Genomic DNA, 26,598 nt, shown 5'->3' on the forward strand with positions numbered 1-26,598 from the left:
AATAATCACAATCATATTTTTGTCTTGATTGTCCATTTTGAAAGCTCTGTACAATTGATTGAGGAATTATGATTGTTTAGATGAGTGTTTGAATGATTTGCAACAAGTTTTTGTTGTTGCTGAGAGAGCTCAAGGCACTGCAACTTAAGAACCACAAGGAAATAGATATAACACAAGCAAATTATAAGCGACAAAGGAACTTGCTGCAAATGCAGAAGACACAAGCAAATAGAGAAACTCTATACACAACAGAACCAAGTTAAAACACAATGCAAGTTTCCAAGGGATACTAAAAACTGCTAAAATATTAGTGACAGGCTAATGCCAGACATATAGACAATATCTCCAATAATATTCGAATTACACAATCGGAATTTTAAGACTAAAATAATTAGTTGTACTTTTTTTTTTCAACTAAACATACAAAACCATACAGGTCTGATGTGCCTTTGGTTCACCTTGATGTTTTTTGTAAATCCAAGTGAACAGACTGTTTTACTTCACTGCTGTCTGACCACTGATAAAGGTCATATTGTTCTAGATGTGTCAGGTCAGCTCTGTATCTGCAAGTGCCTCTTGGTATAGAGCTAACCTGAGCTAACTTCTATTAATATACACAAAATTGGAGATGTAGGTCACAGGGCTTTAGTGCTGTCTTGCAAATAGCTACGCTCTGTAGTCTGAGGCCTACCGTGAAAGTATAGGCCATCTGCTTCTCCCGGTCCACAGGTTTGAGGAGCCTCAGGTAGCGGATTATCCCAGTTGGGGTCAGGCCAAAGATCGTGGTGTAGTCATTCAGGGTAATCTTCACCATGGGGTCTTTTGTCTTCAAACAAAAACATATACAAAGAGAAACACGTTACTATGACGACAGAAGTGTTTCATCATTTTCTTCCCAGGCTGCAGCCGTGGGGCTGAGAAAACCTATCAAACAGTACATTTTGATCTGCCAAAGAGTTCAAAAAGTAATCTGTCGCCAGGTCTCGCTTCTCTCCTTCGAAAAACAGTGGAGAAGGAGTTGAAGATGGAACCAGAAACCAATGTCTTTTTAACATGATTGTATGAATAAATAAAGGAAGAGAAGAAATTACTTTTGCTAAAACAACATAGACCCATTATTGCCCTTGTTCCTTTTTAGAGACAAATAGTGAACGCATTAAGCAGTCGTTAAAAATATGGGTTTTGTTCAGGGGTATCCAGACCCTAAATTAGCTTGCAAACATTTTTGAAAAAGAGCCATTTACCAAAGATGTATCATCATTGCTGTGGTTAGACTGTGTTAACAAATAAACCTGGAGTCCATTGTGGTCCACTGCTGCGAGTTGACTTCGATTCACGTCCATCAATGAGTCCTCTTAAGAGAGTTTGGTAAACATCAGGACTGGGTGGCTTATTGATTTTTTTTTATCTCTGTTTCCACTCCACTTTGATTTGTTAATCTTCTCCAAAGACTGAGTGAAGGGATGTTTTGAAAGATGAACTAAAGGTAGTGGTCAATTTTTTTGGCTGTGTGCGCGCAACAGTGTTTAGAACCATTTAATTGTAACTCCGTCAGTGCAGTTCAGGAATGGAATTTAAAGCCTTCTACTTTGTGGTGGGTGAACACACACAAACATGCACCCGAACAAACACACAGTTTGTTAATTGTGTCAAACAAATGTGTCAACCCCCCCTTTCATCCAACTGCACAGACAAAAAACAACTCATACTATAACAAATTCTTTTGAAGGAGTAAAGTTGGTATTCAGAGAGATTAATTGCATAAGTTTTGTCTTACACAACTGCAGAACCCACAGCAAAACATTCATCTGCATATAAAGAAGGAGAATGCAGCACAGCAAAACACTCCAAACACACACTCCCATTAGGAAACAAAAGTCCGTTCATCAGTTAGATCAATCTATGTACACACCCATCATTACAGGAGACCTGCTTAGTATTTAATTCACCATTTATGAAATTTACAAGTAACAGAAAACATCATTTCTGTAATAGTGAACACACCGAAGAGCTCACAAATAGTTTTTTTCTTCTCCCAAAATACAGTTACAAGGTTGACAATTTTATATTGAGGATCTCTCCAGCAGTGATGAGTGCTCTGTTTGTTTTTACTTCTCACAACGTGGTGCATGCACTAACAGTAGGGATGTCCCGAGTCAATTTACAGAGTAGGGCTCAAGCTGATAAAGTATTTTTTAATCAATCATTGTCAGTTGTATTAAACCTATCCACTTCTGATGGTATATTTATTGTAACTTATTGCCCTCCAGGTATGGCAGCTGTCAAAGCCATTTCGATATATACGAAAGACTGAAAGCACTTTCTAATGCGTAGCATAGCGGGAAGAACAGCAGACGTTAGTTTTAATTAATTATATCCAGGTTGACACTGTGCCACAGTGGGCAAAGCCAGTACTTTCCAGGTACGCCAAACAAAACAAATGCATTTCGAGCCTTTTGTTCAAAGTGAAGATGAAGAGAAGTGGTCTAATTCCCTCCTGCCTCAACTCCACACTGACTCTTCTCTCTCTAAAAATATTCTACAAAACACTTTAGGACACTAAACCAAATATTGTGAGAAACCAATTAAAGCTGTGATGCAGGTTTAATGTAGAGCTGTTAATCCACAGTGCAGCTGTATTAAGCAGGAAAATATAATTATTGGATTAAACCTGGTATCAGCTGATATTCAATATTTTAAAAAAACAAAAAAACAAAAAAAAAAAAAAACCTCATATCTGATATTAGGAGCAAAAAACTTGATCTGGACATCCCTATAGTACACTGTGTGTGTTTGTATCACTGCATCTGAAAACACCCCCTTTACCTACAGGTGTATCACCAGGAGCCAGCTATGACAAGGGAAAAATACAGCAGGGAAACAACTCACGAATGTATTACTTTCACAAACATTAATTAATGTGGATCTTTAATCAATATTTAATCAATGCAATACAAGCGCTTTGTGCTTGCGCGCATAAATGCATGGGTGGACAGGTCAAGTGTAGGCAACAGTGAACATAGGCTAAAAAATGCTCTCTCTCTCTACCTCCTCAATGTCATTGTCCAGAGCGATAATTCCCAGCGGGGAGGTGAGGTTGGCACTGGCGGAGATAGTCGTACCCACAGGGGAGGACTCACTCACATAGCCCTGATAGGTGGCAAACTGGAAATATGGTGCCTGGTTGTTCTCATCCAGGATTTCGATAATGAGGTCAGCATAGGCTGGGAGGGGGTGACCGTTGTCCTGTTCAGCCTGGAAAAAAAAAAAAAAGGGCAAGAGCAAGTCATAGTCAGTCTCTCTAAATTTACTATGTAAAACTGAAAGACAGTCTGCTGGAAATTTACTAACATGTACTAATAATGGGTTGGATGATGAGAGTAACATGCCCCAGGTCTGTATGGTGCCCTAATTCCTATGCAGGCACAGGGGCAGAAAGGTGTAATATCTCTGAGTATCATTTCAATTATAAAAAAGCTACACTGACTAAATTTAATCAGTGGTCCATTTAGGATTAGGCCTTAGTAATTACCAGGGCACTTGACACAAATACCCTTATTTGTAGGTGATAGACAGTAATTAGTGGCTCTTGCTACTCCATCAAATGGTTGACCAATGATTGAAGGAGGCTCAATGGAAATATTACTGGCTGAGTCAATGCCAAAATGAACGACTTAACTATTAAAGGAGTGCACTAGCACTTGCTTCCAGTTTGGTCCGCCTCCACTGATGATTGTGCTAACTCAACTGATTTCAGTTTCAGAACAGTGTCTTTATTTTGCCTGAAAGCTCCAGAATAAACTGTTGAACAATCTTATATGATACACTCCCAGTTGACACCTCTTCATCTCTTCAGCATGTTGATATCCATCTCCAAAAACAGACATCCAGCATCCAGCCATGAAGCAAAACTCATTTAAATTTCGCCTTGAAAGTATGCTAAAGACAACAATGTGAGATAAATAGTAAAGTAAAAATTGCTGGATCAGGTAAGAGTCAAGTCCTGAGAAAACCAGCAATATTCTCCAAAAAATCCCATTCATACTGCATGAAATCAATATACTTTGTGACTGGACATAGTAAATGGTACAACACAGCTTACGCATAAATCCCCAGAGCTGTACACTCTCAAAAAAATGCATGAGTGAAATATTTAATCACCTGTATCCAAAATCACCTCTTATTTGTGTCACATACAGTGGAACACATACCAAACTGTACCGCACAGTCTCCAGAACGTAAACATTCCTTCCCCGTTTTCCAGCACAGTTGGTGGGTGACAAAACTGCTTAGGTAACACAGTACATTACCACAAATCAAAATGTGTGTTGTTATTCCAACTGTGGAAAAACCTAAAGAAGCTATACTTAAATCCCAGTTGCGTCTGACTACCACAGCCCAGTGAGACCAAACCAGATGGATGTGGTCTGGTCAGGATGTCACTGCAATCTTTCCCCTCCTAAGCACTTATGTCACTATTGCCTCCCACACAGGGACTCTTCCGAAACATTAAGGCTTTGAAAATACAGACTGAGAAGGGGAGTGAGGCGACATCAGTTTAAGACATGACTTGGAACTAATTCTGCACATCAACTCAGTTTCACTTGGCTTGTGTTGTAGAATGCCGATTGTAACAGATGAATATAGGTCTACTGCTAAATATTAAAGTGCAGGGGCCAAGATACTCTGTAATTTCTTTTTTATTGGCTCCTGTGTGTACACTATGATTGCAGACCCCTGCCACGCGCTTTTGGCACATCAAGCTGTGTTTCATTTCAGGCTGAGGTTCACATCTGTTTTTATTGTCATCACAATGTTAAGCCAGACTATCTTTCCCAAACATATTCTACCCTTTTCCCCTTATCTGCGTGATAATAAAAAAAACACCCACACTGTGCTGATCAACAGATGCTATCTGTTCACTCAAACACCTGAGGGAATAAGTGCTTGTCATTGACAGACAAAGTGCGTGTGCCTGGAGGCTCTTTTTCTCAACATTCACACAAACATTTTTGTTACTATGAGGGAAAAGACAGGGTGTAGAATTACAGTGTTCCCAGGTGATTTAGCTCTTTAGCGGTGTCCCCATTCCTGGGAGGCAGTGCTAAATGACCCGCCCTCCACTGCGACAACACACGGGCCTCCAGGAGGTGCACTGCTACCAAGAGTCACTGTTTATCACTCAGTTTCGATTCTCCAGTTGTGACAGTATCATCCTTAAAGTGTCATACTTTTTTCCATTTGACCAGACTATTTCTCTCCATCTCCATTTGCCTTTGTCACTTGTTTTTATTTCATCCTCGTCATCTTGGTGGATATGGCTCCATCAGGATCAGTGATGACTTTTCATGAACAGATGTGTTTTCTAAAACATCTGCTAGAGTTGCCACAGTAGCTATGTAGACCAAATATTGTGCTGCATCGGGGCACTCTCAAGATGCCAAAGTCTAATTCTCACTTTCCTCTTCCACTGAGTCCTAGAGCAATGATTCAGCCGCCTCTCTATGACTCAGGTAGATAAGGCTCCTACCATCCTCCACACAAATCTCTATATCTATCTCGGTCTTTTCCTGCTCCCCCTTTGAACTGTCTCCCTTCCTCTAGCTAAGCACAATCCTCTCCAAGACATGCAAAATAACTCACATATGATCAATCCCTCTTTCCTCTCGCCAGCTATCCTGGTAAACAGCAGGTTACACAGCGCTCGGAGGTGTCTAGAGTTTAGTGATGGGTGGATGAAAAGTTCATCTGCACTGCTGCTCTGCACCAGCAGCACTAAGGCGATTCCTGACCCTGCTCTAAATTAGGATTCCTGAGAGCACATCAGCCTTTTCTTCTGCTAAGTCCATAAATCATAATATCTTTTTCACCCCCATCTCTAAAAGCAGCTACAGATAAGGTTAATGGTCTTCAGGACTGGGGTTATCTAGGTGGAGCGGGTAAGGGTGCATGCTAAAGTTATCAAGATATGAGTTAAGATTGATGTTCAAATATGAGGACGAAATTGAGATGTTTAATGAAACAGTCTTGTTGCCTAATGCGGAGGCAGAAGAACAATCAATATTCTACACTGGGCTGAACTCTGATAATCAGTCTCCATCATGTTCAGGAGATGTAATTTATGCATTTTTTGTGTTTTTCATCAGCCTTGCGGGACTATGCACATCTGTGAGTTAACAGCACTGATAGATTATTGTCATTTTAGTTTGCCATAATTCTTTAGAGCAGTCTCTTGGACTTATTTTGTTCAGCCTACTCACGACCTTACAATCCACGGCCCTGAACAGATTCCTATAGTGTGTTGAGGTTCAATCAAAAGACACACAGTAAACCATCATTATAGGTGACGTCCTGCAACCTTTAATAAAATAAAACTAGTATGTTGACAAGAATTAAGGTGTGAGTAAGTCAAATTGAATTTTATTTTTTACCTTGATGATAAGTGTGAACCTTTGATACAAATCCCTGCTGACAGGCTGAAGAACACGCAGCTCTGCAGTTGTTCTGTTCAGGGAGAAATACTCTGGATATGTGACTGGGTGACCTGCAATAAAGAATAAGAACATTCACAGATATGGATTCAGTGCATTTTATGATACCATGAAGAACGCCAGAAACATTCAGAGGTCACGTCATGGTATACCAACTGAACCAAAGAACATTAAATGTGTGAAATCATGGGAGATGATGAACCTACCAACCAGGATGTAGTAAAGAATGCCAGGTCTGTCTGATGGGGGCTGTATGTTTCTGTCCATGTCCACTGCCCGGATCGGAGGGGTCACATTCAGTGGGTTCAATTTGTTCTAAAACAGGAGGTGGGGGAGTCAATCAACAACACCGCAAGACAAGCAGATGCAAATCTTTTTTTTCTTCCAGTTTTTTCTGTGGTTATAGCCTATGGTTGTGAGGATATCGTCTCCAAAAATAACTTTGAGGGCATCATTATGCAGAGACAGGAATTCCAATGTCTTGTGAAACCGAAAATTCGGCTTAAAAAGGATATCATATCATATTTTGTGTGCTCTAGAGAAGCTGCCCTGGACTCTCCTCCTGGCCCATTAAACTATTTTCTGCTTTTAAAGGGGATGAGAGGAGCTGCTGAAGCTTGCCACAGCTTCACCCGCTGATACTGTATTCCTCCTAATAATGTTACCCTGCCTCAGTCTCTTCTCCCCATTGTGCTGCAATGTGCCGTGTTAGGATTGCACTTGTGCCTCTGGTCACCAGAACTTCAAAAATTAGAGAGCTGCAAACATGTGTGCCTGCCCCACATTTTCACTAAGAGTCACATTTCTCCCCAGTTTCAGTAAAAGTAGAGGCTAGTGTATCTTACTCATTGGGGTATATTCAAAAAAGAAAGGCTGCCAATGCTTCATATAAGGACTTGTAAAAACAATACATTTCTGATATCCATTAAATCACCAAAATTCCTATGAAGGCCAGTGCCTTAGCAGTCATAATCCAAAGCACACTGGCCAATTATTAGAGTACTAAATTAATATGCCTGAGCTATTAGATTAATTTCTCATCAACATGCTTCTAAATACGATTAATAGAGTTGCACATCAAGGATAATATGTTTGTGTTGCTGTAGGCTACTTTTCCTGCTCATGCATACTCAGACATCATCAGCATTAATTACCCAGCTCTACCTCTACACTTTTGCACCAACATATGGCTAAGTGGGAATATGTCTAGCACATCACATTTAAGAATACCTCTCCTCATGCAAAATGACTCCATATGGCTGATACAGTGTGTGTGAGTGTGCTAAGAGGCCTGTGCCGAAGTTCCTTAGCGTAGACAGGCACATGGCTAACAGCTCTCTGGCAGGAAGAATCCCTCCCTGGGGGGGTATATTTATATCCCTCAGCTCTAGAGTAATCCTTACACCCCTCCCCAACCAGCCCTCTCGCTTTTACAATGTCTGGAGGTGCGCTAAATCAAATCCCCCTAGCGCTGCACAATGATGATTAGCTATAATACCCTCCTCCAGCAGTCATTATCCAGGGGACTCCAGAGCCCACATTATATCCCCTCAGGGTGAAAAAATAAATACAGATCAACTTAATAATGCCTGTCTAGCCATTGTGATTAATTACAATACGTTCATCAATTATGAGAAGACAAATCTCCCTGTGGACAGATGTTAGTAAAATGGTTACACTGCAAAATGGAGAAAAATCAAAGACAAGCAAAAACTGACTGAAAATTGCAAAGCTAATGCAGGCCACCCCTTAAAAAACAAAAGCAAAAAACTTATGAAATGAAACTTTACACTGGAAAAGAAAGTAAAAGGAACAGAATAGGAGGTGAATGTTATGAAACAGACTTACTTAAACACTAGCATTATTTTGGAAAAACTAAAAAATGTAATAAGGAGACATTCTATTGAGATTAATGTAAGCATGTACTGATACAGTAAAGGGTAAATGTAACATCACTGTAGCATCAGGTAAACAGCTGCAGGACAGGGAGAAATCCCACATTCTCTCACACTGATCAAAAAGTTTAGTTTGTGTGGCTGGTGCTTCCAGGTCCTGCATACTTATCTGTCTGCAAACCTGTCATCACAAATTATACATCACACCGGCAAACTCTGAATAGAACGTCTGGACAATCAACTGTGACTCACTATAGCTGCTCCCCCTTAGACAAAGCTACGGATACACAGTTACATGCACGTGCCTGTTTGTACATGCACATACATTTTGTTATTCCCTCTTTCTCTGTAGGCCTCAACTTTGGATTTTCTTAACCAATCGACAAAGTGCACATTGTGCTCCCATTCTACTTCCATGTTTGAACCACCCCAGTACACTTAACCCAAACTTAATGCAGTCTTTTCCCAATACTACTTCAAAGCATGATTCTCAGCCTTGTGTATGCCATGATTTCATCACGCTCGAGTTGGTGGTGGTAATGAAATTATATGTTAGTTTGCCAACCTACAATAATTACAAACACATGTGCTTTCATATTAACCACTTGTACTGTCTTAAAGTGAGAGAAAGTGTGAAAATAGTTATACTGGCAACGCCACAAAATATTAATATTTCTAGTCAGTCAAGAGCTAAAACACAGACAAGCATGTTGACACTTTTGGGTAATATGAAGTTTCTAATTCACACCAACTTGTACTGTGTCTTTGGAGTGCAGGAGTGAACCAGAGCACTCAGATAGGACCCATGTGATGACAGGGAAAACATGCAAACTCCACACAGAAATGAGCCGGGCTGAGATCCAAAGCCAAGACCTTTCTGCTCAGAGGACACTTGGCTGACTTTAATCCAGTACAGTCAGTAAAGGCAATCAAATTCTGTCCACACTACTCCAATCCAATCCAATTCACCAGAGTACAATCCAATACAGTCTAGTCTAGTCTACACTGCTAATGAGGACCATGCTATATGGTTGAAAGCACTAGAAAAAGCAACTAAGCAACTAGACCCTGAGTGAAACTGCCGTTTCCAAGATGAAGAATGAACTGTCAACCTCAACTTTTTTCATTCAACATGAATGAGAAGTCATAAAAGTGCTCTGAAACATGAGAAGTGTACATCTACAGTACCATGACAACTGAGCACACTCCATCTGCTGATGAAGCTCAAGTGAAATGATCGAAAGCTCTGTAACAGTTGCTAAATGGACACCGAGTTGAGATTATTTTGTTTACTAGTCTAGCCTAGACTAGTCAGATTCAATAATTCAGCACAGATCACTTCAGTTAATTCTAATCTTCATCTTTTCATGAACATAAATATACAGTATATCTAATATAGATTTCTAAATAAATAGAAAACTGTGAAGGAATTAATATAATATCTGTTGGTGCATCACTTGGTCTAGCCAACTGAGACTCTTCCTCTCTTATTCTCAGCTGCCACACCATTTCCCTCTCTCTTATTCTTGCCTCTATGAATTCCTGTGGTATTTAGCAGGTTAGTCATCCCAGGTCGACTCAGCCTTCATCTCCAACTGCCAACAGACCAGAAAATGCCCCTGGAATTGCCATTCCGAGACAAAACCGAAAAGCTTACTCTGCTTCCAGTTACCAGGAAGCAGAGTAAGTAACTGGACCTGAGTAATTGTCCAATTAGGCTAATTTAAATAGCCTAATTGTCCAGAGTAACTGGACAATTAGGCTATTTAAAAGGTGTGGCAACATTTAAACAGGAATGTACAAATGTGGGACAAATCTATCACAAATCTGAATGGTATGTGCACAATGCGCATGCACCCAAAGGATGAACACAACCTGCGTGTGTAAAAATAAAAATATGCACATACTATTAAACAGGAGGAATTCTGTTAAAATGACCTTGTGTTCGCTCTTGCCTGTCTGCCTGGTTCTTACCGGTTCAGTGAATTCAGGGATAGCAACGCGGTAGGTGAGGGGGTTGCAGTCGCGGGTGTTGTTCACCAAAACACAAGGGAGGAACATGGGGCCCAGGTCGTCTCCGTCCAAAACGTCCACAGTAAGAGTCGTGGTAGCTGTTCGTCTGTTGGGTGGGTATGGAGCGCGGTCCTGGAGGAAAAAACACATGCTTTCAATTTCAACCTTCAAACTCTCAAATGATTTGTTGCTTTGTGCACTGAGACTACAAACCACTCTCGGTAAAATCAATATAACATGTTAAAACCATATCTCTGCAGCGGTTCTTCCACATATAACAGTGGCGGTTGTTGTAGAAGCTCACAGTCATGCATTCATTTCATTTTTATTTTTCATTTGTTTGGCTGCAGTAAACGGACACATTTTTTGAAAATGCTGAATAGAATATCATTTTTTTTGATACGGTGTATCAACACAATGGCAGCTAAGGACCTTTTTAACATGGTGTTACCACAACAGACCATGATCACCGTAAATATAAATAAATTTATCTTAATCCAATAAGAAAAAACTTAATTATATCACAGATAGAAACATACACAATTAAAACTAAATTAAAATGAAAAGAATTTTAGTTTAAAACAACTAAAAATAGATTGTTGTGTTTTGATATAAAATAGCCAAACAAATGGTTTGCTTATTACAATGTAAATTAAATTTTTTAAAAGCACAATGCTCAACAAACTTAGCTGCCTGATTTAATTCATGTTTTGCAACAGAAGAAATCTTTGACAGACACCTTATCAGCTAGCACTCAATTAAAAAGGCTCCCAGTTGTTTATGTGTTTGAATGGAAGAGATGTAACGATGCGTACAATATGTCCAACCTCAGACCACTTCAAACCAGATGGAAAAGTACTATTCCTCTACATTTAACTAAACATTCTCTTCTAATGGAAATAATTCCTGGCAATACAACATATCTTCACAGCATTAATTCTAAAAGATTCCCCCTTGTAGCACTGTTGCTTCCCAGCGCGGTACCCTGAGAAGTGAGCAGCACAGCACATCAAAGATTTGCGTCGTCAGTGTAAAACCTTGACACAAGAAGCGCAGAGTTCTAGTAAATATCATGTCTTCTTTCTCTCTCTATTCTGATGTCCTCTTCCAAGAAAAAATGAAATATCCCTGGAGGGCCCCGTGCCAGGCTGGAGGGTTGAATCTTTTGCTCCGTCGTGCAGAAAATGGAAAGAATAGAAGATGAGTTGACAGCGAAATGATTATCCGTCCTGCAGTACTTTAACTCTCCTATTTTATATTATACAGTGTAATATTTGACCGCTGCTTGTTCCGGTATGTTATTAAGTAATCACTGATCAGGACATGATTTTATTATCATGATAACTACTGTATGTTTTTTTGTAAATCGAGGTTCTGTATATTGAGACTCTCAGCTCTGAAACAATAAGGTTTTGGAACATCCAGCACTGTCCATATAGTATAAGAATGGGGAACTCATAGCCTGGGTCTCTAATTGAAGTCAAATGCTTGGCCAATGGCTGTGCGGTGGCTCTGGGTCAACAGACATTTGCTGCCTAATAAGTATGAGTGAGGACGAGAGAAAGAGCATATAAATGCCTTCACTATAATTCATACTGCTTTAATGGTATCATTGGGATTACTTATTTTACAATATTTTCTCAGTCATGTTGCCCCATGAGAGCGTGAAGGAAAAACAAAAAATAAAATCCATAATTGAATCAACTTGGATATAAAATGCTGCTCAGACGACAAACAGTTATCTTAAAACATCTGAAAGATAGTTTCAATCAATTTGAATTAAAAAAAAAAAGTCAGTTGAAATGAAACCTTGGAGGATTCAGTCCCCTCAGCCTATTATTAATGACCCTGAACAATTCTTAATTGGTATTAGTTAAATGCGAGTTTAACAACTTGTTTGTTGGATTTCCTTATACTGACTGCCAATTGAGAGATCTCAAATTACTTTTTGGTATTATGTCAAAAGGTACAAACATCCCTCTCTTGATTTGTAAAAATGAAAATGAAAAGGATGATTTGCTAAGTGATGAAGCCATTTTTGAAAAAAGAATATACATCACTCACACCTCATGTCCAATACATTCACAACCTAAAAGAACCGAAAGATCCAAAATACGGCGGAAATACTGTTACTCTCAAACTAGGAATAAAACAGGTGCTTCAGTGTTCCAATTCTGCGCTAAAAAGGAAACTTTGTGAACACAGCTGCCGGTACTCAATAAGCACAGATTTCCGTTAAAGAGTTCTTTAACTTCAAGGTTAATTCTGAGGTATACAAGAAAGAAAAAAAAAAAAAAAATGTACAGAGTACAGTACTAAACTCACTTACATTAGCTTGGACCAAAACCAGGTAGCGAGTCCTTTCCTCATAGTTTAGCCTCTCTGCCAGAATAATGTGCCCCGAAAGGGTGTTTGCGACACTCACTGTTCTGTTAGAAGTCTGAAAGAAAGAGAGGGTTGATGTGATAAGAGAGAAAGAAAGTCGATATGAGCAATAAGTCATGATTGTTGAAGAAATTTACAATGGTGCAGAGGGTGTTTATCATGGCGTGACTTGTCCATATACCGGGTCATTGGGGTTGTACAGGACGCTGTATTCTATATGTCCGTTGGGCCCATCGTCAATGTCTGTAGCACCATTATTTCCTGAGAAGCCGGTGAAAATGGTCGTTCCAACTGGTGTGAGCTAGAGGAAAATATGAGAGTGGGAAAAAGTCAACAACTCAAAAAGCCAACAACAACAGCTATTTACAGCAGAGGGCCCATGCATATAGCTCTTACTGTTGCCACTCCACCCCATTAGTATACAAAAAAAAAAAAAAAAAAGGAAAATGTTGCAGTCAGCAGCAGTCTGAAGGCTTATGCACACCGCTGACAGAATAACAAAAAGTAAGTATGAGAACCACTGCTGTTCCCCAGAGCCCCCAGCAAAGTCCACAGGACCAGCCAATGAGCAGGAGTGCTTGTTCGGGGGAGAAGTTGACAGTATGTCAACTTCAATGACTCACTATACCATTGGGGCAGCTGCATATGGCTATAACAAGACATTGTGACAGGAATTTCGAAAATGCAATGTACACCATGAACTCAGCATCTATGATCCCCTTATCTCAACAAATGCGACTGCAGAGTCAGAGGAGTTGATGAATTGTCATGAATCATTGCAGGTGATGCAGGTTTGTTTTGGAGGAAAAAGGCTGTCTTGTCTTGAGGAACTTGAGGAAAAAGAACAAATAATTTGACAAATCTTACAGGGAAGTAGCACTTCTAATCCGCCAAAGTGGGGGGCAGAAAAACTGATCAGCCACACTGAAGAACTGAACACAATAATTGTAAAAGACGACAACATTTAAGGTGCTATTACTTTAAATATTAAAAATGAAACATAATAATTTGTAATTAACTGGGAATTAATTAGTAACTAATGGCTGCAGGCAATCAGATAGTCTAGTTAAAACTGAGTCAGTGACTTAATTTGACTCTTCAGGACCATTTTGACAGTCAATTTTTCTACCAGTGGGCTCAGATGCAAAGCAACTACGTGTGGGATTTGAAAATTTCCGACTTTGGTGAGTCCACTGGGACACTGAGATGAATGGACTCAAACCGACATATAGGCACCAATCAATTTTCAGCAGGATTGGCTAATTTTATTACAAAAACTTTGAAAGCAAAATTTGAAAAATGCTACAACAGCACTAAAATTCTGCGCATATTGTTTTGAGTTACAAATCCTGCAGAGCCAACAATGAGAGTAACTCCCTTACCTCGTTTACTGCAACATAGTAGCGTGGCTGCTGAAAGCGAGGAGTGTTGTCATTCCTGTCCCTCACAACTATCCGCACCTCGTGCAAAATGACGGTACCAACCAGTTCATTGGTGCACTGGACTTGAACCACAATGGTGGTGACGTAGTTGGGGGGCTGACAGGGAGAGAAGAAAGACGTGATTCAAATACTAAAAAGGAACTTGCATATTTTCTAACTCTTTTTTCCAGCATACAGCTGGAAGCAGAAGCTTACATTTTTTTAAAGAGAAAAATGCAGACTTCATGAGAGATGATAAAATCAGAGACCCACTGAACTTGATTGATTTCGAATACTTCCAGTAAACAAGCTACAGCAAAAAAGCAATACATACAAATGATGCTCAAAGCAAAGAGAAAGAGGGGAGAGAGGTTTTGGCAAAAATGCCTTTTTAGCTGCATCCACCAGGGTTGTCATGAGAACCAATTTATTTAAAATTAACTTGTCTCTTGGTGAACAGTATCCTGACTTTGAATTCATCCAGCCTAAATCTAAAAAAAGAAAAACCAAAATTGCTATTCAATTAATTATGATGCCTGCATATTACTGGTTTAAACAAATCATCGCTATCGTTATTTTATTTTAAGCTGCCCTGAGCGGCCGGATCCTGCTATTTGAATAGTACATGTAATTAATTATTATAATGTCTCAACGAAGAGCCGTGAGCCGTGAGCCCTGTGCCATGTCCTGTTCAAATGTTTATTGGACAGCAGTAGCTTGTCTCGTAGCCACTACTACTTGTCACACATCTGAATTTAGAAACAGGGATTATCTTTTCCTTTTAGTTTAATGCAGCCTGGTTACCTTCTCTCTCCCCCTCTCTCGTTCTTACTTGCAAAGGTTTGACTCTCCTCCACTGTTGTCATTTCTCCCGTTAATTGGCCATAATTCTGAGATGGTCCCATTAGTAGCTTCACGTCCAGCTCCTTCCCTTAAGTCCATATGATCTAACCACACACTTCAAAAACAGCTCCTTTCCTAGAGCAGTCAGAACACCAAGTGCTAATCCACCTGCAGCTCACATCCTCTACTGTACTGTTTAGCCTGATCTGTATGCACTGCAGGTTTTCTGGATACCTTGGGGAACCGAACATATTACATACAGACGCAGACACATCTGTCTATACTTATTTATTTACTTACCGTATTTAGCATTACGAGTGCTTTATCAGGCTATGCTGACACTAATTGCCACAAACTCTTGCTACATCACATCTAGTATCTTTTCTAACAGTGACAAACAAATTCAATTTTATTATTAAAATGGAGGAGAAATGGGGTAATGGCTGAGATGAAGCTGTTACCGTAAGAATAAACTCTAGTAAGAATCAAAGTTAACTGCTTCATTGTACTGATAATTGACATGATTACTATTATCTGTCAAATTAGCAAAATGCTATTTTAGGCTATCTCAGTTTATCACCTCTCTTATCTGTTCACTGTATGTGAGTGCCTCTACATCCACATAAACATCCTGGTTGTGGTCAGGTTTTTGGAGTATGCTGGTTATGTGTTGCGCACCTAAACACAATAAAACCTGTTTGAATCCTTATCCTGTTTTTTTTTTCTCTTCCATGTGTGCAGGTGCTTCATTAACAAATTATGTAGTAGTTAGTCAGTAAAACAACAAATATAATGGTAAATGATCACGTATTGATGACCAACAAGATGAAATAAACGGAAAGTCTGACTTGAGTAAAGTAAATTCAGCGAGTTCCGAAGGCCAGAAACCAAAATGTTTTCATTCTCAGCTGTTGAGGTAAATCAGCTGGGACAGAAATGAGTGTCGAGATATTGAAGACACACAATCAAGAACCTGGACAATGTTATGATACGATGACGTATACATAGATACAGTATGAATAACTGGGTTTCTCATATTGATGATACGTGTGTGATCACAACCGGGATACTAATGTGCATACAGACATACTCACTGAAGTGAGCCTCTCATACTGAAATAATTCTGGTTTACTTATATGATTTAAACTCTGCCATACAGTTAAAAAAATCTCTGAAACACCTTTTGATATTGATTTGGCTGATTTTCAGTGCAAGGAGCCAAAATGACTTCACAACTGAAAACATAATATTCTGTTAGCAACATTATTTTATAATGTTACTATTTAAAAGTGTATTAAAGCATGCATCAATTGTTGTCAAGCTTAACGAAAACTGTTGACTGATATGCTACCACCTGTAATACAGCTAATTTTGTTCTTTATAGCATGAGCACAATCAGTTTAAAAAATTTTTAAACTCTCTTGAAAATTTTGTCACTGGTATTGGGAAAAAGAAAAAGAAAAAAAAAAAAACTAACCATGACACCATATATTACCAATTAAAATATTTAAATAGGTTTTATTCCTTCCTCATTATTTGAATGGCCTCCCAATAGCCTCGGAAATTAATGATGACTAACTTATACATTTAAATGGCCCTGATCAAAATAAATGCAAAGAACTAACTTAGCTATGATCACAATATAAACAGATACTGTGTGTGTGCAACACTTGGCTGTGAGACCAGTGACCACATGACAGTGAAAATAAATACACAAGAAGCTACATATTCATAAGTGATGCAAAAAACCGATGACTTTAAGTTTAAATAAACTCATTACAGAGCACAAACAGAGTCCTGTACTCACATCTCTGTCCAGAACGCGCCCAGTACTGTTGAGGTAGAGCCTCTGCCGTGCTGGTTCCAGTATCACCCAGTAGTCATAGTTGTCCAGCAACGTCAGCGAGATGGTTCTGCCTGGGTCCTGGGCTCGACCATTTATCTGCATGTTTTCCACCAGAACTGTACCTGAGAAGGCAGAGTAGTCTCCATTTAATAAAAGACCCTGTTGTAGGAGGACATGCACCGTCATTGTTTTATTCTTGCAGTACAATTTTAATACTTAGTTAATATATCCTTTTGGAAAAGAAACGTCATTTAAAATTGTGTTTCAAAAAACCTTTTTGCCACCTACTGACAAAATGTTTTGTTGATGTAAAGAATACCGAAAAAGCAAAGGCGCTGGATGATAAAGGTCATATTACTTCAAAAAGTCAGCTGAAAGGCCAAGCAATTAAAAACAAAAGAACGGTTTTGTCGAATATTGCCTCCATGAAGAATTGTACTTATTTGAGTGAAAGTTTTATAATACTGTATAAGACAATAGCAGTTTAAAGATTTTCTCTGTGAAATATGCTTTTTTTTCCTTCTTTTTTTGTTGTATACCCATTTTTTCCCAACTTTTAGGAGAAAAACCTGACATGATTTTTAAAATTTACACCTACACTGACCAATCAACCGACGCCTGTTAAGACTTTGGGAATACTGCCTTAGATCTCTGTAGACTATTCCACATCTTAAATAGGCAAAGCTCTAAATTTTATAATTATCATCCTTGAGCGCTCCAACACTTGGTTATTATTCTACAGCTTTTAATCATTGAGTGATTAAATCTTGCCACAGGAGCCCTCTGGGACAACCCTCCCAAAACCTGTTAAGTATAAGAATTTCTTGACTCCTAAGTGACCAAATTAGTGGATTTATGAAATAACCAGTGGTTCACTAAAAAAGAAAATATTTTAATTTATATCAGTGGTGCAAAAAGTAATTAAAACTGGTGAAATACTTTAGTTTAAAAAAAAAAAAAAAAAAAAAAAAAAACACCTTTCTGGAAAAGTCTGAGTGAAAATCCGCCACAATAAAACTGCTGTTTCAAAAGTTTCAGTTAAAGTAATTAGAAAGCTGCGTGCATACTACGAATATTAACGGTTTAACCAATGTGGAAACCGTTACAAGAGTCAGAGATTTAACTACAGCAAGAAACAATCAGATATGCATGAAATTAAGAAATGTGGATTTGGCCATGCAAAGCCGATGCTTGAAATAACTTTCTGGTTTGTGCAAACTCCACCTGGTTATTGAAGCCATGTGCTGTTTAATTTAGAGCCACATGCGCACATACAAAATTGTTGATAATACCAAATTCAGAGGGATGACACTGGCTGACCCAGAACCTCAGGTAAACAATACTACGACAGGATCATTTTTGTGAAAAATTAATTCCCCTCACGGACTGGCCAAAAAGTTATTCGCTGCCTGTCTTTATTATTTTTGGTGTGGCAGACTACATCGTTTTCTGGGATATTTCTGATTCAATATTCGAAATAAAACAAGACAAAATAATTTATTCATTTTAGCAGCATTTCTATTATTAAAAAAAGTAAAAAAAATATCAGATTGTCTATCTAGAGATGTCTGAGAGGTAGAGATACACACCCCTACTGGTAACAAAATAACCGTCTTCTGACAGTCATAAATACAAATGACACCTTTCATTTGTATCTCAAGCACCTTTGCGGGAAACAACATGAGCAAAAAATGATGAGCCAAACTGCATCTATCAGAAGAATGTCAGAGGAGGGGGCAGTTTTTAAAAACACATACGGACTACTATCATCTATTAGATCCAGTTTAATGTATTATACAAAACCCAAAGCCTATGCTAAAAGTGTTTGGATACAAAATATGATTGATGTCCACATGCTGGAGCAAGGATATCCACGCCCTTGCAGACATACTGGGAAAAGTGTGTGTTTACACTCAGTGCTAATTTTGAATTTCACTTTTTGTGCTTGTTTGAACTTTATGTGAGATGATTCTGTAGAGAGGGGTAAAAGACGTCCCTTTACTTTGCGACTGGATATGTAACTGATCACATTTGTATCATAATCATAAGGCGGTCTGTGCATCTTTACAAATGTGTCACCAGTTATTAACTGAAAGTCAAAAGTAGCTAATTTCAACTTTCAGTTGAAGAGAAAAGGACAATGCTACAGTCATCGAGAGCTTAGACAACGTTTTCCAGTTCAACAGAGGAAGAAAATGCACTTATGAAAGGAGCAGACGTACGTGAAGCTTACAGAAATTAGGAGTGACAGCACGATCAGAGGCTGTTATGCTAAGTTCTTAAGTATTCAGGGTTTTTTTTATTTTAGTATACAGAGTCTTTTCTGTATATCTTGATTCATCCCCCGTTACATTCAACACATTTCAAATGTAATTAACGATATGCCTAAAGTGAGTTGGTGATGCTTCAAAGTATGCTATGTTTTCTCCAAAAAGTGAGTTTGGTTTCAGGCTACTAAACATAACCATATATAGAAAATGAAATACTGTAGAGACTTAAAAGCATTTGCCATGCCTCACTAATCTACAAGCTGTAAAACCTAACAGGGTGGTGGTATTTTAATAGGCTTTTTAATTACTACCCATAACATCTTGTACTTTATCCTTTCATAAAGCTGGTTTATCCATTTTGCTGAGTCACAGACTCTGAGATGCTCAAGAAGGAGCCCACATGGAGGTGTGATGGAAGCTTTTGCATTATAATTATAACAACCACTCTTGCATTTTATGCTAGTATTAATGACTGTGCTCCTTGTTTGCAGCAGTCAGGGTTTGATGCATTTGTGTGTTGTGATCACAAGGACGTATAATTATCTGTCTCACTAACTCCATCTGAAAAATGGATCTTCCAAGAATTTAATTTAAAAGTCAAAAGACCCCCCTTGTTGCGGGTTCATTAATCTAAAACACAGCTTTTCATAAATATATCAGCCTCAGTAACTTGAGTTGTGAGCTACATCTTTTTGAAATGCTCCGGTCGTAAATTATACCGCTGATAAAATTACAGGGGAGGGCTCAGAGAGCCTCCTCTCTTTCTCAAATTAACTGAACTTCAGCTTTTCTGCTGTGAAAGCCAATACTCCCTCCGTTCTGGGCACTTTCTCAATCTCAGTCACACAACAAAGTTGTTGTCCTAATCAGTCAAGAGATGCCAGAGTCTGTTCCCAGAACTGTATATGTACTCCTTTTCTAAATAAATGAAATCACTCTCTTTAGTAGCCTGTGACTTAGTCAGGCTCATCTCCGGTCAGAGGCGGCTCTGATTTGGGCTTCACACTAGACTAACCCCACAGAGACAACACAGAGGGCTCACTCTTATGCCAAATATCAATAATGCTGGCATCCATAGATGATGGTGACTGATAAGTGTGGAGGCCTGTTTCTGGTAGGGCTCCAGGGTTGAGTATGAAAAAAAAAAAAAAAAAAAGTTAGTTGGTTTATTATATACAGCTCCAGAAAAAAATTAAAGGACCACTGCAAAATTATCAGTTTCTCTGATTTTACTATTTAGAGGGATATGTTAGAGTAAAATGAACATTTTTGTTTTATTCTATAAACTACTGACAACATTTCTCCAAAATTACAAATAAAAATATTGTCCTTTAGAGCATTTATTGACAGAAAATGACAAATAGTCAAAATAAAAAAAGATGCAGTGTTTTCAGACCTCAAATAATGGAAAGAAAACATGTTCATATTCATTTTTAAAAAACACAATACTAATGTCTTAACTAAGGAAGAGTTCAGAAAATCAATATTTGGTGAAATAACCCTAATTTTCAATTACAGCTTTCATGTGTCTTGACATGCTCTCCACCAGTCTTTCAGATTGCTGTTGGGTCACTTTATGCCACTCCTGGCACAAAAATTCAAGCAGCTCAGCTTTGTTTGATGGCCTGAGACCATCAATCTTCCTCTTGACTACATTCCAGAGGTTTTCAATGGAGTTCAGGTTTGGAGATTGGGCCGGCCATGACATGGTCTTGATCTTGTGGTCCTTCACCCACACCTTGATTGACCAAGCTGTATTGCATGGAGCATTGTCCTTATGGAAAAACCAATCCTCAGAGTTGGGGAACATTGTCAGAGCAGAAGAAGCAAGTTTTCTTCCAGGATACCCTTGTATGTGGGTTGATTCATGCGTCCTTTCGTAAAGACGCATCGGCCCGATTCCAGCTTTGCTGAAGCACCCCCAGATCATCACCGATCCTCCACCAAATTTCACAGTGGGTGCGAGACACTGTGGCTTATAGGCCTCTCCAGGTCTCCATCTCACCATTAGACGGCCAGGTGTTGGGCAAAGCTCAAAATTGGAGTCATCAGAGAACATGACCAGCCCTCTATGGTCCAATCCTTATGGTCTTTTGCAAACCTAAGCCTGGCTCTTCTTTGCGTCTCATTAATGAAGGGTTTTTTCTAGCTTTACACGACTTTAGCCCTGCCCCTAGGAGCCTGTCTGAACCGTTCTCGCCGTGCACTTCACCCCAGCTGCCATTTGCAATTCTTTTTGTAGGTCAATTGATGTCATCCTACGGTTGCTGAGTGACATTCGAATGATTTGATGGTCATCCCGGTCAGTGGAGAGTCGTTTTCGCCCTCTGCCAGTCTGTAGCTCTGTTGTCCCCAATGTCTGCTGCTTGACCTTGTTCTTATGAACTGCCGTCTTAGACATTTTAAGGATGAAAGCAAGTAAAGCCAGAATTGAAAACCCTTCTTTTCCTCACTCAAAACTTTTGGCATGGTCAATAGTTATTTTTTGATTCCAATTACTTTTGAGGTACTACTAGCACTGTTTTTGCCATCCAGCTGGTCCTATTGCAAGAGGATAGTGATGACCATAGAAGTGGTTTTTATACTTTTCCTCATTAAATAAGATTTGGTTTAGGGGATCATCAATCAGTACTTCATTAAGTAGAATGAGGTGTGCTTGTGTTAGAATTCAACAGACACTGGAAAGGAATGGCTGTCATACATGTACAGATGCTGATTTCAGAAAAATTTGCAGTGGTCTCTTAATTTTTTCCAGAGCTGTATATATTGAGCTTAATCCACAATCTTAATTCATAATGGGTTCAGAGTGTCACAGCGCAGTGGAGGCTAAAAACTTGCACTTAACTAATGACTATGAATTCAAAATGCAACCGGATGACTGTTGCTGAAGAACCATACAATGAAACAATTCATAAACGTGATAAATGTGTCATTTGATCTCTGGGAAACCCAACAAGATTAAAAGATTTTATTTTTGAAATACAAATAGATGTGGAAATGGTGGTTTGGAGGATGGAGGCTACAATTTATTTTGTGAGAAAATTGCTGCAATTATTATGTGCAGATAGATCTCTTCTGAAAGCTGCAGGAAACAAATTAACAATTTCAGTTATAACTTATATTTAAGTATAAAAGCTCTCCTTAACAACCATTTAATGTTCTCTCTTTTTTCCTTCTTTTTTTCCCCAGTGACTTTAATAATTTTGGACCAAGCTCAAAGATCTTTTTTTGTGGGCTAACGTTCTGGAGGAATTTTTTTTAGCTGATCCACTGCTGTATTTTATGAATGAGAACCCTGCATCCAAAATGTTTCAGTCTGGTTTTTAAAGCTCGCCACACTACTGAAACTGCCCTCCTGAAGGCAATAAATGAATGACATTCTATTATTTGCCAATGTGAGAAATTTTTTTCCTGTTTTTCTACATCTCTGTGCAGCCTTCGATACAGCTGTTACATTGCTTAGCAGACTTAACGGGCCCTGGATTGGCATTACCAACATAGCGCTTTATTGTTAAAGTCTTAACTTTAGGTTTTAATGTGGACCTGACTTGACTATATACTGTAGGTCATTTCAGAATGTGCCTAAAGGGACCACCCTATTGTTATTCCATATTTCCAAACTGCCTATTTAGTATCTATTTCTATTTCATAACATCTATTTCCAGCTTTATGTGGATGATTTACTTGGGCTTTGACCAAGCACAAATGGGCTGTGGCCACAGCTGTCACTAGGCCATCCATTACTGCTGATGTTCAATGCCAAAAAACCTTTAGATCCTCAAAACCGGCCAATATAACAAACCATCTGATTTCTAACCTGCAGCTCTACCCTTTCCCAATTTGAGCAATGTCAGCATGAACTGCTTCCATTAACTCAAGTAAATTCAAAAGATTAAGTATTCCTCTCCAAAACAAACCAGAGACCGCAGAGTTATTTGTGTCTTTGTAATTTCCCGCCTGGATTATTATAATTCCCCTTCCTCTGGAAATAGTAAAAAGGTTCTTCCTGGCACTAAAACAAGAGCATATTACCACTATTCTGGCATCACTTCACAGGGTACAAATTTAAGAAATGATTTTAAGATCTTACTGATTACTTTTAAGGCACAGAGGGGCCTCCATATATGACAGCTTGCTGGCTGAGGTCCTGCTGAAGCTCCTGTTTTGGATGTTCCAAAGTCTCAAAACCAAAGGAGATCAGCCTTTGCAATTCAAGCTGCTAGAGTCTGGAATTGGATAACTGAGGAAAACATGGCCAAGTATCAGGATAATGACCAATTTTAGGGTGCAAGACCGTTTCTATTAAGAACTTTAACTTTTTACAGGCATTTGCTCAAACAATACTTCAAAGCAAGTGCATTCGCAGGACTTTTAAGAGCTTCTTCATGTTAGCTGTCCATGGTGCTGAAGAGGATGATGAATATAACTTTTGGTATTCAATTGTCTGGTTAAACCATGATATATAGTACAAATACTGAAACTACATATCTTAGATAAAGCAAAAAAAATCAAAACATTATTTTATACAGTTAGAAATATCACGCTGAGCACAATTATGAAAATGTAACATTGTAACACGTAACAATGTGTATGGACAACAGCTCACAGAGTTGGGGATTGTTTATATTTTTTATATATATACACACACGCGAACAAAACATTTCTCTGTTCAATACCATTCTCATATTAGAATTTAAAAAAATGAGAAGACATGTATGCAAGAAATACATGCAGCAATTTAGGTTATCATTGAAGCACAGAACAGTGTGTGGGGAAATGTTCTGCTTTTACAAGCAACTTTTGTCTAAAATGCTCTTTGGATGCAAGAATCCTTCTCCCTCCACAGCTAAAACGTATAACATATACGACATTCTGCAATAAAAACCTAATGAAATTATACAGTGACGCAAAAAATGATGGAAAAATTCAGTCGGCAACACCTTTCTCCGTCAAAGTCTTGTGCAGTCATGACTGTTGAAACTCTGCAGTGCATCATTGCTGTCTGCGCAATGGTGCCTGACATGACTAAGAGGCAGAGGAAGAGGATGATCTAAACCGGAGATATTTTTTAAAACTGAAAAATGTCTGTGGGCTCACAGTGTGTGGTGGTCAAGCAGCAATTATGGAAAGTATAAAGGTGAGAGCACACGTAAAATGCAGTCAAATTATCCGACTAGACGGAGGGTATTTGTCTCAGAACTGTGACAGAAGTGTTTAACATTCTTGTAAACTTTGTGTTGTGCTTAAACAAAACATTCTCCGAGATATTTCATGTCTGATTGCTGTGCCCACATACTAGGGCACAGACACTCATAAACACATACAGTACAAACATGTGCACCAGCTGTCAAGGGACTCTTTGAGCCACATACATTGCCAAAATTAAAATGTGTCTATTACAGCCACCACCAAATGAGAAAGGATGTAATATCACTGCCATTTAATCACTCCAAATGCTTAACAACCTGTCATTACTTTTGATATAATCTGACATGAAAAAAAACATTTCCATTCAAGCATTTCTGTCAAGGTAAACTACAGTCAAAGAGACAAAGGAAAAAAAGCAACAGCTGTCTCAGTGAGTAAACAGAGATTCAAAGAATTGTTTTTGTCGCAGCCAGTCGCTTCCTCTGGAGTAACGTAAAGTGTTTTTTTTATTTACTTTTTAAACTGCATGAGGTGTTAGTCATAAGTATGCACATGCTGAGTTTATATTGGGGCTTGAGCATAATTTTGTCAATGCGGGGCATAAAATTAACACCCTGCCATCCTCCAGAATTGGGTTAATTTCAGCCAGGGTGAAACTAACAGCTTTTTTACCATCACTTTGGCAGGGAGCTAATTTGCCTCTGTGGATTGCCTAAAATAGCTCAAAAAAACAAAAAAAAACAAAAACAAAAACAAAAACAATTTCCTGACTGCAAATTGATATATAAAAATCACTATGGTACAATAGCATAGTGATGTCAAACCTACCCACAAGTTGCTGCAGCTCTCTCCCTGTTCTCGATTAAAACATGCATTCTCTTCAATACCATGTCTCTGAGCATTGTATAAAATTTAGTACGTTTAGGCTGCATTACCACCGAGAGAGACACTACACATCTAAAGCATAAAAAAACCCATCACCTTATAACTGAAAAGGTTGCACAAGAAAATACATACATACAATTAAGAGACACGGCACTCCCTTTACAACAAGACTAAGGTCGTGTTCAGCCTGTCTTTAGCCCTGCATCATATGAATGACGCCAGTCTGACACAGTGGGGGTGCAACAAAGAGGATGCGGGCAAATAAAATGCAGGGTTGTGAAGCAAAACAAATTGAACCTGGCTCAACTTTTGCGTCAATGCACTGCGGGGTTGCAACTCATGACTTTCATTATCAGTTAACCTATGAACACCTTCAAAGATTCCAAGCTTCTTTTGTCCAACCAACATTTCAAAACCAAAAGGTATTGAATTGAGTTTACAATGATATGTGACGAAGAAAAGCAGAAAATCATCTCATCAGAAAAAAGTTTAATGGCATTTTTTTTTTTTTAAGTTTTGGATTGAAAAAAAAAAAAAAAAAAAGACTGATTATCAAATTTTGAAGACTATTTTTCTGTCGATTCAAAATTTCTGTTGATCGATATTTATTAACTGACTAATCCCTGCAGGTCTAAATGCCACTTAACAGTCAACAGCCATGCTAGTGGCTCTGTGCAGCCACCACTGAGACAAGTAGCGGAACTCTGAGCCAAAATCTAAGGTCAGCATGCTCACAACATGTTCATAGTGACAATGCTAACGTGCTGATGTTAAACTGGTATAATATTTACATTTTAGTTTAGCATGCTATCGTGATAACATTTGCTATTACAATAGTTTTGAAGGTATTTAGTCATAAACCACAGTACTGGACAAATTAAACTTTTGACCTGATGATGGTGGTAGATGAAAAGTCATGTGTGATTACAAGTAATCCTGAGGGGATCACAGCAATCCATCCAACCCAAAATCACAAATGTAAACCTCACAGTGGTGCTATAGGAAACGTCATGGGGTCACCAAAGTCATCAGGATACATCACCATGGATCTATGAATAGCTGTACAAAATTTCATGGCACTCAATCCAGTAGCTGTTGAGATAATTCAGCCTGAACCAAAGTAGTGAACTGAACTAACAGCCATCCATAGAGCCTCGTCACTAGTATGGCCATTCATGGCTATTCAAAAATGACATACAGTAGGACTAGTACAAAAAAATTAAATACAGTTTTATAGCCGTCTGTGTGAACACACTGTATACAAGCAGGTACACAAAGAACATACACTGCACTATATTGAGAGAAGAAGTTTGGTATATTCCACCGCATATAGTTTTTAGTCTTGATTTTAATATACTGGTACAGCCAGGCTCACTCTACTGCCAACAGAACCTTCATTTG

General features: G+C 38.7%; 1 protein-coding gene across 9 annotated transcripts in view; it reads right to left on the bottom strand.

Annotated features, from left to right (window-relative positions):
• Window positions 1-26,598, bottom strand: part of LOC120796251 (protocadherin-15-like) — a 202,379-nt gene that overhangs the window by 87,110 nt on the left and 88,671 nt on the right. For 8 of the 9 annotated variants that reach the window (XM_040138837.1, XM_040138838.1, XM_040138831.1 and 5 more), the window contains 9 exons: window positions 16,856-17,016; window positions 14,167-14,322; window positions 12,966-13,085; window positions 12,729-12,839; window positions 10,361-10,531; window positions 6,698-6,806; window positions 6,432-6,544; window positions 3,049-3,255; window positions 692-826 (listed from right to left, as the gene is read on the bottom strand). In XM_040138837.1, the coding sequence (XP_039994771.1) occupies window positions 692-826; window positions 3,049-3,255; window positions 6,432-6,544; window positions 6,698-6,806; window positions 10,361-10,531; window positions 12,729-12,839; window positions 12,966-13,085; window positions 14,167-14,322; window positions 16,856-17,016 (1,283 nt within the window). Of the gene's footprint in view, window positions 1-691; window positions 827-3,048; window positions 3,256-6,431; window positions 6,545-6,697; window positions 6,807-10,360; window positions 10,532-12,724; window positions 12,840-12,965; window positions 13,086-14,166; window positions 14,323-16,855; window positions 17,017-26,598 lie in introns of those variants that run through there. The other variant, XM_040138839.1, reaches the window with a different exon arrangement.

Source organism: Xiphias gladius, chromosome 11, assembly GCF_016859285.1.
Source record: "Xiphias gladius isolate SHS-SW01 ecotype Sanya breed wild chromosome 11, ASM1685928v1, whole genome shotgun sequence".
Classification (NCBI taxonomy): domain Eukaryota; kingdom Metazoa; phylum Chordata; class Actinopteri; order Istiophoriformes; family Xiphiidae; genus Xiphias; species Xiphias gladius.